We start from the raw sequence: 13,714 nt of genomic DNA on the forward strand, positions 1-13,714 counted from the left end.
AACCCCCTCTCCAAACCCTCTTTCCAACCGCCCCTGTCCAACTCCTTTTATTGTTCTATTGTTCTATCCATCTTTTACCATTTTTTTTCATTTCCTTAATTCTTTCTTCTCCATACTAAATTTTTTTGTTTCTTATGGGTTAAATATTTATTTTTCCTTCATCCACTTTCTTATATTAGATTTACATACCCCCCATTTCCCTTCTCCTAATTCCACTTTTTTCCTTCCCCTCCCCATCTGTGATGAGAAATGTCAAAAGAAATTTATGAATCGATGATATCTTTGTTTTCATCAAAACTTAGTAATAAGGGGCCTTCTTTTCTAACTTCAACTTCTTGTTTCTCTATCAGAGCCAAGCTAGAAAATAGCTATGTTTTACGATCTATATAAAGCAAATTCTATTCATCTATTAAGTAAATGTTGTATATCACAAATATGTGTTGGTTGACTTCTTAGAGCATAGTTTATTAACTGAGAGAAGATATGTGCTAATCTTAGCTCAGATATTCTTTTAGAACTTCAGAACAAGATTACCAGGAAGAGACTAATCAAATTAAAAACAAGAATATCATAAAATGAGAAGAAATATAATTCAATGGTTCCAACTAATTCAGTTAATCTATTTTATATTAACCTTCCGATATGAAATAAAGAAGCCAATTGTAAGTAATACCACAAAGAATATGAATATAAATCAATAATTCTTATCTAAACCCCCCAAAAAATAAAAAAACCCCCCCTTGCACACCTTAATCCCCTAGAGCAGTTTAATCCCCCCCCTCTTCGTTCCCTGTGAAGCCATATTACGTTGAGTTTATCATCAGTTCTAGGAGTTTAGAGCCAGGGTCAGGTGTGTTTACGTTTTAATGTTTACATCTTCCAGTATCCTTAGATATCACTTCACATTAAAGTAAATTTAGCTTTATTATTGAACGATTAGATGTTTTCAGTCCAATCACTTTTTTTAAAGAGCTTATAAAAAGAACAATAGTTTATTATATGCAACTAAATGAATTGAAATGAAACGTTTAGCATAAAATCAAAATTAGAGAAGCTACGAGGTCACAATGTTGTATCACTTATTTCGCATGCATGAGGAGTTTCCTCTTGCTATATCAGAGAGATTGTATATGTGGAGATATTTAGATTTCATCATTTAAACTTAATTAATTCAATATTTCTGTATAAAATTTTATTCAAGTTTAAACTTATTCAATTAGATTTAATCAGGCAAACATTTAAAGATTAAAAGAGATAAAATTTCTTTATTTTGCTGTTTAATCAAAGGTTCAGATCTCAAGGAAATAGTGTTTAATCGGGTTTTATTGGAATTTGTAATTTTCGTCATAAAAAAATATAATTGTGTAGTAAATGCCCTATTCCAATAAATCCTTTTAGACACGTATCAATCCAGGTACAACTCAATCCTCTTCGTTGGTGTACGAGGCATAAGAACTAGTCAGTTCAAAACTACGTTACTATCAATGTCAATTCGGACACGACTTTATCCCAACTGAAAGTGATTCAGGACTCTTCTAATTCACAAATTAAGAAACAATTACTCTCACACCGTAATCAAGCTGTAAACTGTTTTCTGCAATTGTTTCTCCGTAACAATTACCGTTTTGTAATAATAAATAACAATTCTCCGTAACAATTACCGTAATCAAAGCGGAGTGTAATTCCAACTAAATATATTTTGGGATCTATGTTACAAGTTATGTTAATCAACGTTTTTACAAGTTTTACGTCGTTTTATGCAAACGTAATTAAGCTAATCATGTTACGTAGTTATTTACAGCGCAGTAAAAATAAATCATGATATGGGTTTTACATAGCTATTTACAAAGGTAGATAATTAATAATGTACAACGTAGTTCAGGTTTACAAATATAGGGTTACACGATATTTATTACAAGTTGTTTAATGTTTTATAATAATATTACAGGACAAGGAAGTTTTTATAATTTACAAAACATTAATTAAATGTTTAAACCTTTAATTGTTTGTCTGTTTTTCTTCTCAAAATTTTTTGCTTTTCCATTAGTTTTGCAGAGGAGATACAAGGTCACAAAGCCGTGCTAATAATGTTTCATAATTTTGACCTTTTCCTACTTTCCTTAGTTCAGTGTGATGAATTACATATTATACATACATATTTTATTTATATATCTAGATATCAAGAATATACTGTTTCAGGTGCAACTGTTTCGTGTGCCAGATAAGTAGAATGGACTAATCCTACAGTCTATCCCTGTATCCCTGTATCCCTGTATCCCTCTTCAGACAATGGAATTGTGCGTATTCATCCAAAATAGAATTAACGTATCCCCCTCAACCAACTAAATCACACAATCTTTAAACAAAGTGAGAAATTAAACTATTTAGTGATAAAAACCCCGTTTATAAACCCCGGAAGTGCTGTGACGTAGACCGGAAGTGAGAACCGGAAGACGGAAGGAAAAGATTAGTTAAAGAACCATTAATCTTAGGTCTAAAGAGCAACATCTACCTTTACTTTGGTATAATCAAACTATACATAGAAATAAGAAAACTTCTTTAGATAATATAAAGTATACCCAATGCACCAGGAAAGGTCTAAACACGGGCGAGCAGGGGGGGGGGGGGGGGGGGGGTTAATTTTTATCTGAAAACAAGATAAAATGTAAAAAGTTGGAATTCCTTTTTCATCTCTTTAACTTCTGTTAAGTCGTTAATTATTTAGTTAACTAACTTTTTTTCACAGATCTTCCAACTTAGTTCTCCAGCTCAGTTAATACTCTCTCCGCTAAAGGTAAGTTATTTAATTTATTTATAAACTATTACTCAAAATTTGTTTTCTTATACTATGTTTATTACTTTAACCCTATCACGACTCACCGGTGGTTTGATTCTAAATAACTAAAACACGGCTCACATTAGAATTCTAAAACTTCTTCACTTTTTCAACTTTAGATTTGTGAACAAAGTTTGGCAAATGTTTTTATGCATGACAGTCAAACAGCCCAGCGGGTCGGTTTTTCTATTAATCAAGGTACAGTACTAAAATGTATGTACTTAAAAAGTACTTGAAAAATGGAAGTAAGAACATGTGTCACAAGTTAACATTTGTCAAAATTAAACATTTTTCTGACGTACTTTTTGATCTTTTTTAGAATGCTCCCTTGCACTCTAACTTTTAAAGATAGAGGTCTAATTTTTTTAATGACCAGGCATTGAAAAGTTGGACTATGAACATGTATCACACTCCCCTTGGGGATCAAAGGGGGGAAACAATCTATATTAGACAAAAATAGCCCAATCGGGATAGGGTTAAGAGGATTTATGAAAAACATGGTAATTGGTCAACGTTTGAACTTACATTGTTAAGTTTTTTAAGATTTTATTAAAAAAATCATTTTAAAACAAAGGAAAATTTATTTAATTTTATCTTTGAATTTTCATTTTCTAGATTATTGGGTAGAGATCATAAAAACCCAAAAATAAAAGTAAATGCATTGCTTAATTATTTGTAAAATATTTTCATGTAGGAGGGCGGTGAGGGGGGGGGGAGGCAAAATATGCAGCTCTGAATTATGAAGGAAAGGCTGCACTAAGTTTAAAACATTTTTTTCTGAAACTTAATTACTAAGTTTAGGAATAAACTTGGTTTATCTTTCGCTGGTTAAAACCTAAGCAGATTAAACACATCTAATATAATTTCTTAACACATTTTTCAAACGAAATTATCGATAAAATCAATGGTAGAATCTAATATTACTTTTTCATAATTATCCAGAATTCTTATTTGAATAAAATTGATTCATCAAACTTTTTCAAAAGTCGTATTTGCAATTAAATTGAAGGAAATCTATGCGGTTTGGATAAAGATCAAATATCACAGAAACAGATGACCATGAATAAATTACCTATTTTCGATTTTTTTGTAGATGTATATTCTGTTGTATCAACTCTCTCTACTGGTCTCCTTGAGCTCCCAGATATCTATACTAGATAGAAAGAAATTATCCTCCTGCAAGTTTAACCCACTCTGCCTCTGCTCATCAAACGGTAAATATTCTCTGTAAATGTAAAAAAAATCTCATTTTTATTTTGCAAAAGTAGTTGAACATTTGCCACAAACTCTTTTCATCATATCCTTATATCGATGTAACCTGACTTAGAGATGGCGCGTTTGAGTATTTTTTTATTTCGTTCGTTCAACGCTCGTTCTCAAAATTATCGTTCATTTTCCGCTTATTTCGTTCGTTTTCTCAATGAACGATTGTTCAGTAAACTTGTTTGTTTAATAAAATCGTTCTTTCAGTAAAAAACCGATCGTTTTTCAAATGGTCGTTCGAAAAAATCTTTCATTTAGTAAATAAAATAACGTTTTTTAAAGTTTGCTAGAACAAATCGATTGTTCAGTAAAAAACGATAGTTTTTATAGTTCGTTTTTTCGTTTTGTTTTTTCATTTCTCTGAACAATCCAAGTCGTTCGTCCATCGTTCGTTTTTTCTGATTGACACCATCGTTTACCAAAAATGTTTTTCGTTTTTAAAAGTGTTGTTTATTGACAAAAACGATGTCCATCTCTAATGATCTCTCTGATGATGCAAATCTTTGATATTTTAAACGTCGACTGTTGTATTTGTCAGATTTTAAAGTTAAAACAACTAAAGTCTACGAAAACATTATTAGAGTTTCTAGTGCTCACTTCCTTAATGTACTATGTACATATCCTATTAAACTATGTACAACTGCAGTACTGTACATACTGTAGGGGATGATCTGGGGGCTGTAGAGTGCAATGGTATAGAACTAGCAGACGTTCCACAAGATCTCATAGAATCGAGGCACAAAATATATATTTTTAACCTTTTTTAAAATCATAATATGCGTATTTTTAAACTCAAAAAGTCAGACGCATAAAACTGTGGAATAGGAAGACGACATTTAAGGAATATCATGAGTATTGGATTCAAAACTGCTATAGTAGACATAAAAAATAAATCTATCAAGTTTGAGTATAAAAGTCTTCGTCTTATTTCACAGTTTTATGGGATACCCTGGATAATTTTTCCTGTGTACAAAAGGAAAACATGATAAATAACCTTGCATTAATTTGTTTTTGCTTCCACGGCTTCTTTAAATAATCCAGCGTATCCAGATTAATCCAGTTGTATCCAGATTAATCCTATAAGATTATCTAATTGTTCTTAAACCACTTCTTACACCACTTAAAGCATTATTATTGTAAACGTATCACCCTTGTTTTGACTCTCCGGTAGAGTCTGCGGTCTAATCCAATCAGGGTTCAGTCACGTGCTTGGGGACTATTCAGAACCAATAGAAATTGCAACGGTTATAATATCTATATCTATCTATTAATCGTGCTTTAAACGTCTTTAGCGTTTTTTATCTTTTAACATTTTCTTATAAATCAAGAATGAAATTAAGCAACCAAATTCTATTATATTCTTGGTCCCTTTATCTTCTGGTGGGAATTGGGACCATTTGCACAATGACCCAAAGATTGCAAGCAGTTGCAAGCTTGGGCTAACTTTTCTTATCATCTTGCTAATTTCACATTTTTAATTAAAGCAAAAAACACGTGCTTTTGAGTCAGACAATGTACAAAACTAGGAGTAAAAACATGTTAGGCAATTAGTGCGGCGAAAATCGAAATCAATTGTCAGGCGTTGCGACACTTTCAAGTAGACCCAGACTTGAAAACTGATGAAACTTTTCACAACATTCAGGTGTTACTCAAAAATAAGATTTCAGAAGAAAAACTCTATATATTTTGTGTACACAGGGTTTTTGCGTTAACCCTGTCATCTAATTCCTTGAGAGTGATACAAGAAGATAGACTGAGAAACATGGGTACGTATAATACACAAGGCGTCCCAGTATAGGATTAAAAAAACAGGATGTCCCAGTGGGATGAAAAACATACGTCCAAGAGGGATTAAAGATATAAGGAGTGTTCCAGTAGGGCTGAAAATAGACGTAAAAATATCTAAAGGGTGTCCCAGTAGGGTTCAAAATATAAAATTTTAATGACATTAATTCACAGGAAACCTCGAACATTAACTTTAGAGTTGCAAAATCTTTAATAATATTATTAATATAAAATGTTTTGACAGTGACACAGTGACATCTGAGAAAGTATTTAATAATCAAATGCTTTTTACAAGTCTAAATATGTTTTTTTTTGTGAAATTATTTAAACTTCTTTTTATTAATTATATGTGTTATTTTTAGGTTGCTGGAGTGTTGAAATCAGTAGAAACCTGCTGACAAGATTACCTCCCGCTACCTTCAGGTTTATATAGATTTAAATTAAGCCTTGAATCTGTCAATAGTACAAAACGTAGTGCTCAGATGGTAATGCCCAATTCACAACATTGAATTATTTTCTGTTCAATAATGTGATAAATACTATAAAGTCACCTTGGAAGAGAAGTCACAAAATCATAAACATTATGATTAATATCTATTCCATGCTTGATCAGACAGCGCTTGTAATGGTACCGTTGTCAATCAGAATTGTCATCTTTTTTAATGGAGGCCCACTTAATATTACCCTGAAACATTTTTTTCTACGGAAAAAGGATAAAACCCAACCAAAAAAAGACATCTTTCCATATTTTCTTAAAAAGAATTTGTTTGATGAATTTGGTTTTGAATCTCTATTTGTGTAATGGTTTAAGTTTCTACTCACTCGGATGATATATGATTATTTCAAGACTATCGACATAAGATGGAGAGGGAGGGATGGGAGAGGGATGGGGGAGGGGGAGGGATGGGAGAGGGATGATAAGATTTGAATATTTGTAAGGGAGGGAAAGAAATGGTATGGTAATATGATAAACTTGAAAACGAAGGAACATGGCAATTACTTTTCATGGGTTGTCTAAAAAAGTATCGACAGAGAANAGAGGGATGATAAGATTTGAATATTTTCAACGGAGGAAAAGAAATGGTATAGTAATATGGTAAACTTGGGAACGGAGGGGCATGAAAATCACTGTTCGTGGATTGTCTAAAAAATTTGAAAAAGATATCATGATATTACTGTATCATGATCAGTAACCAATATCATCATGCCGCGATGCCCTTTTGGTCTCATTTATTTATCCATATTTTACATGAAATTTAAATTGAAAACTAAATGCGAGGTGCGCCCTTTAAATAGTTTCCAGATGTCTATCAGCTTTGTTTAAAATGGGTTGATAAAAATCAAAATATAAAAACTGTATTAAGTTAGAAATAGTCCAAAAATGTTTTTAACAGCTAAGCATTCCCCCTCTCCCCCCCCCCCCCATAAAATGTACATAGGCTTTAAAAGTTTGAGATGACTTTAAGGAATACACTTATAGATTTAATTTCCCCCTCAACAACCTTAATATAAACCCTAATTTACATATCTTATTAAATCAAAGCATTACAGTAATTATAATATTTAGTACTTGTGGAACCACTCTGCACTTACACGGTTTCTCATCCTTGCAAATTAGAATAAATACTAATATTTGCTTACAGGCTTCTTATGCATGATAAAGGTTGGGGCTTCTTTCCTGCTTTCTTCATTTTCTCTTTAAGAAGGATTTTTCAACTTTGAATAGTCAAATATAAGGTTTTGAATTTACTGCGAGTACTGAATCAAATCATCTCCGTAAAGTTCATTGTAAATTTCAAAATAAGGTTTTTTGTCAGTTTTACGCATTATATTTATACTTTTTTAGATATTTTTAGCTTCACATGTTTTAATCAACTTTAATATATGAGAAATCATTTAAAAAAGGTTTGATTGGTACTTTAAATTAATGTGGATTGGAACCATTTTTCGAAAAAAAACTTTTAAAAACTTCTTTAATCAGTTAAATAATGATTCTATTGAGTCTAAAATACTCTGAAATAAAATTTTGGCTTTAATTTCTATGCTTAAAGAATAAATTAAATACTTCTTACGTCACAAGTGTCAACAGTTTTAATTGTCCGACAAAATTATTAATAATAGTAATGATAAAGTGCTTATCTTACAGTAAAAGAAGTGCAATTTGGCGTTAATTAGTTTCTGTTTTTACACTTTTTTTATTTAATTTAGGAAAACTTGTCAACTAATGGGAGAAAATGTTAATTCTTCCTTGTTATATTTGACACTTGTGACGTCATGTACAATTGGTCCATTTCTCTGTTACCACCTATTGTACTATCTATCTATTCCTGTAGGTGTATTGTTTCTAAAGTATAGTTCTTAGTTTTACGAACTTTGAACTCACTTAATAATCTAATATGACATGTTCGAAATTCTGATTAAGGAAACTTTAGGTAACCCTTTAAAAATAGTGTACTGCAGTTTTGTGGTGAAATGTAAACAAACTCAGTCCTGTCCAGGCTAAATTTTGTTAACATATCCCAGCAACTGCTCGAAATACACATTCTTTTATGTAAGTTTCTATATATTCTTAGGTAAAACAATTATGTAAGTAATTACGTAACTCGTAAAAAATGTGTAATCAATGTTTACATCAATGTCTAACGTAATGTTGTTCCTCCTTTATATATGTTAGAGCTGTATGTATGTATGTATGTATGTACGTTGAATGGAGATGATTAATATATGTGGATCATGTTGAACCAAATCATCAAATATAAAATATTCCTAGAATCTGAGATATCTTTAATAGTTGGCGAGGGAAGCGGGTTGGACCGCTCCTCTCTACAGTAAGAGTAAGTCAGAAAGATGGAGGGGGGGGGGGGGACTTCATATTTGATTTCATGGAACAACAAAAAATTAAGAATTTTTTATACGGTTTTTGTAAAAGTAGTTCGGTAGTATGCGCACGCACCGCTGCCTCATTAGTAAAAGTAAATTCAACATATATGAAGCATAAAGTCTGACCGCGTCAACCTTTTTGCACTGGCTAGTCCTGTTGATTGTCTGCTTAATTAAGCCAATGTCCGTGCGGTACAGTAAAAACTGGGACCGGAAAGGTTGACCCGGCTCGGAAATTCAAATGTACTCTACGGCTGCCCGTGTGCGGGATAACAGTAAGAGTAAGTCAGAAAAATGGGAGGAGGGGGGGCTATAGTATTTTACATCAATTTCATGCAACAACAAAAAAATAATTGATCATAATTTTGCCAGTTTTTGTAAACGTGCTTTGATAGAGAAAGGGGAAAGTTGTTAACGGTTTGATCTAAAAAGCTTTTATGGGGTGAAAACAACATGGTTTTTTAGTGCACCGAACTTCAGTCTCAGTAAAAATGCTTAGAAAAAAGAAAATTATTTTTAAAAAAATATGTTTGAATATATTCGACGCAAAGGAAAAAGGAAAAAGGGTATATGATGAAACCTGAGAATCTCAGGCGTTGAACGATACATATAAAACATCTGTCTGATGTTTCTGTCTCGAGAAATTGATATAAAACTGTGTCAAAATTATAGAAAAATTCATATATATTCAATTTTATATAAAAGTTGTAGTATAAAACAGATCATATTCCACAAATACAAAACCAATCTGAAAACGACGATATCCCACAGAAACTTGAGAATCTCAGGTTTGCTCCTGTTATTATCATTTAATTTTTATTTTGCATTTTTAATAGATATAATTGATAATATTATTACATATAGTCCGTAAAGTTCGTATTACGTCACCATAACTTCAGCCAATGGCAGTGCAGTATAATGGTCACTTGATTTTCTTCTGTATCACATGACCAGTATACTGCACTCTCATTGGCGGGAGTTCTTGTGATTTAATACGAACTTCTTAATAATGTTATCAATTATATCTATTAAAAATGGTAAATTAAAAAAAAAATTACAATGGGAGCAAATCTGAGATTCCCAGGTTTCTGTGGGATATAATCGTTTTCAGATTGTTTGAGTATTTGCTGAATATGATCTGTTTAAACCTACTTCTTTTGTACAAAATTTCATATAAATAGATTTTCTTATCATTTTGAATTTCTCGAGACAGGAACATCAGATAGATGTCTTATATGGAATCTTCAATGCCTGAGATTCTCAGATTTTATCCTATATCCTATACCCTTTCATTTTTCCTTTACAGTCCTTTACAGTTAAATTAGATAAATGATTAATACTATACATGAAATATCAATAAGAGATGTCATATTATGTTAATGGATAAAATCATAAATTAATATTCAGTTATTGTTATACTCAGTTTTCAACCTAATACATAAATTTTAGATAATTTTTCAAATATTTAAAAAAAGAGAAAAATGTTTATTCATCGCAGATATCAAACATATCAAAAGTGCAATTATTAAAATTAAGCGGAACAATAGTAGCATACGGATTTGAATATATAGAAAAGACAGTTTTTTTTGTTATTTCTCATTTATGATCTATTTATCTATCTATCTATCTATCTGTCTATTTTAATGTCTGAAAGCTATCTATCTATCCCCGGTGGTCCTATCCTTACAATCTACTTTAATCATTAATATCCTCACGGACGAATACACCTGATGGACCTCTAGGCTCGTCCTATCCCCCCACCTAGAACCCCCCCCCTTCCCCCCCCTCCTGTTCTAATCTCATAATTCATAAATCTTACTCTGAGCAGTGGGCACTAGGTACCCATCTTCCATCCTTCTCAATCTTTGGGTAGTTATAGGCTAGTCCAGTGATCTAATATATTCATATTTATAAGGAAAGGAATTGAGTCGTTGCAACAAACTCTGATTTTCTAATCTCTATATCTTTTCAACCCAATGTCGTAGACCTTAGATATTTCAAACTATGAATTCTTCTAGATAAAAAAACCTAAGTTTGAAATATCAAAGGTTTTTGCCCTCCGGTTAACAAGATACTGGGATGGGAAAATCCGAGTTTGTGGCAAAGACTCAATTCCTTTATTTTGGATTTTGCACACACAGAAATTTTTTTACTTTCTTTGTTCATTTAACGAGAAAAAAAACTAATTGCGCGGACGAGCGAATAATATTAAAACCAATTAAGAATGTTTTTTTTAAAAACTTTTAAAATTTTGACAAAAACATCACGAAAAATATAAGTTTGGGGAATTAACGTAGTTTTTAAGATTTCCGTAAAATAATAATAAAATCATAGAAAGCAAAAGAGTCAAGATAGAGTTTTAGGCCGGTTACTTTTATAGGTTTTTAAACCCTAAGGCCTACTCAGAGGTTCTGATCAATTCTAAATATTTTTAAAGAAAGTCTTCGTTCAAGATTTTTTAATTATTATTTTTATTTTGTATGAAGTTCCTTTTTCTAGTGTGGCCGAGAGTGCTCTATAGAAGTAGTTCAACCCTGTTTACCTATTTGTTAAATTCGACCTCAGTTAAATTGATTATTTTTTAGTATTTCATTGGATCAAAATTTTTTTTTGATTATTTTGAAGATATGAGGAATTAATTTAAAAGGATTCTGTTTATATTTAGTTGTTTGGAGCGGTCAGTCTGGAGGTTAATACTGATACTGTTTATATTTATTGGTTTGTAGAGGTCAGTCTGGAGGTTAATACTGATACTGTTTATATTTAGTGGTTTGTAGAGGTCAGTCTGGAGGTTAATTCTGATACTGTTTACATTTAGTACTTTGGAGAGGTCAGTCTGGAGGTTAATACTGAACCTGTTTATATTTAGTGGCTTGGAGCGGTCAGTCTGGAAGTTAATATTGATACTGTTTACATTTAGTGCTTTGGAGCGGTCAGTCTGGAGGTTAATACTGATACTGTTTATTTTTAGTGGCTTGGAGCGGTCAATCTGGAGGTTAATACTGATACTGTTTATATTTAGTGCCTTGGAGCGGTCAGTCTGGAGGTTAATACTGATACTGTTTATATTTAGTGGTTTGGAGCGGTCAGTCTGGAGGTTAATACTGATACTGTTTATATTTAGTGGCTTGGAGCGGTCAGTCTGGAGGTTAATACTGATACTGTTTATATTTAGTGGTTTGGAGCGGTCAGTCTGGAGGTTAATTCTTGCAGGAAACCGGTTCCAAGAGATACCGTACACTAGTATTCAGAGACTTAATAAACTTAATCATCTAGATCTTGCAGGTACATATCTTTCTAAAAATCTAAATATTCATCTTGAAAAGCTTTGATTTTTCTTTAATCAAAGATGAATTAATAGGATATCCCTTAATTTCTACCTGAAAATATATTATTACTATTGTGGTTGCTCGATGGACTGACTTGCGGAATAATGCCGCTGACACACTGAAGGAAAATTGTCAGAATTCAACGACCATACTTTCCTCATTGTTACTGCTGTGACTTGGACCTTACAATCTATGTTAGTTAAAATTATGTTTACACCTCCCTTTAACAATTAAGCAATGAACAAATATCAATACAACTATCTACAATATGTATTGATAAACTTTTGATTACAATCTATTTGCTGTATCGACCGCGGTTTTCAAAAATATTCCTTTTTTTTAATGATTAATTTATAAACAACTATTTTTGTTCTGTAGATAATGAGATTTGTGAGCTGGATGTTACCCAACTGAAGACTCTACCACCTTCTATTAAATATATTAGTTTAGCCGGAAACTCTATTGCTTCAGGAACAACTGTTAGCTTGGGAAATATCTTTTAACCCCATCCTCCCGCTTGGACTATACACTTAAGTGTTGAAGAAAGTGACTGATGAGTTTTATGGGCGACATTCTCTCTTGTGAATGCAAAAAAGTAGTTTTATCTTTTCGTGAAATACAGGCTACAGCCTTAAAAGGGTAAACAGTTATGCAAATCTGGAGCTAGTTCTAACTTGTGTTCTCTAATTATTTTATATATTTTAGAAAAGCGAAATATATTTCAGTTTAAAAAAAGTCTAAATACGCATATATCCCTAGTCCCTGAAGGAGTATTCTGGAATCTAGGAGAACTGACTGAACTAGATCTAAGCAGGCAAACAACCTGGTTCAATCTTAAAAACAAACAAACTGGTTTTTCCTTAAAAAATAAATCAAAAAATATCCAAATGAAAACAGCAATTTCATTTCCGTTAATTAAACACTAAAAAGTTTGTGTTAACAGGAAGGATATTCATTTTTAATTTTAATTATTAGTTTGTTGTAGGAACAAGAAATATGTATTGATATATTGGGATAAAGATAAACCTACAGGTTCAATGGCAAAGAATTCTTTTTCTGATTTTATGTGTTTTTTCCCTTTCTGAAAAAATAAATAAAATATTTCTTGCTCTTTAACATACAATGTACAATGTGCATTATTGCACAACCAATGTCGCCGAATGAAAAATGAAAGATAAACCGGGTTTTGCTAGGAACATGATAATCAACATACACAGTATGGCTTTAAACACAGGCCTACCCGTCCTGGCAACTCTAAACCTAGCAGACAATTTACTATCCAAAATACCTTTCATGGCTATTGAGAACCTCAACGCTCTAAAAATGCTAGGTGAAAATATTTTAATATATATATTTTTTTTTACATCTGATTACTAATTAATATGTTTTGAAAAATTTAGAAAAATTACACTTTTTGTTTTTGAAATTAAAACCAATTCTATTATTTACCCAAAAAGGATGAAATTTTAGAGACGACTCTACGGAATTTATACTGACTCTTTCTTTATATTCAGCTGTAAATTATTAAATATGTTTCGCTACTTAGCGATTTCCCTAAAGACCTAATATATGTACCGTGTGGTATTTCTCAGGATTGGATCGTAAGACTCCCTTCTCTCAA

At 31.8% G+C, this 13,714-nt stretch overlaps 1 protein-coding gene across 1 annotated transcript; it reads left to right on the top strand.

The window, feature by feature from the left end:
- Positions 1-791: 791 nt before the first annotated feature.
- Positions 792-13,423, top strand: LOC111717302 (chaoptin; the record flags this gene model as incomplete). Its single annotated transcript, XM_023492802.1, has 11 exons — positions 792-850; positions 2,200-2,460; positions 2,747-2,794; positions 3,930-4,050; positions 4,763-4,835; positions 5,798-5,865; positions 6,247-6,307; positions 11,940-12,049; positions 12,472-12,564; positions 12,853-12,907; positions 13,287-13,423. Coding segments are annotated over exons 4-11 (718 nt in total), but the record flags the coding sequence as incomplete, so codon positions are not given.
- Positions 13,424-13,714: the final 291 nt, after the last annotated feature.

This window comes from Eurytemora carolleeae, unplaced genomic scaffold (genome assembly GCF_000591075.1).
Source record: "Eurytemora carolleeae unplaced genomic scaffold, Eaff_2.0 scaffold2498, whole genome shotgun sequence".
NCBI lineage: Eukaryota > Metazoa > Arthropoda > Copepoda > Calanoida > Temoridae > Eurytemora > Eurytemora carolleeae.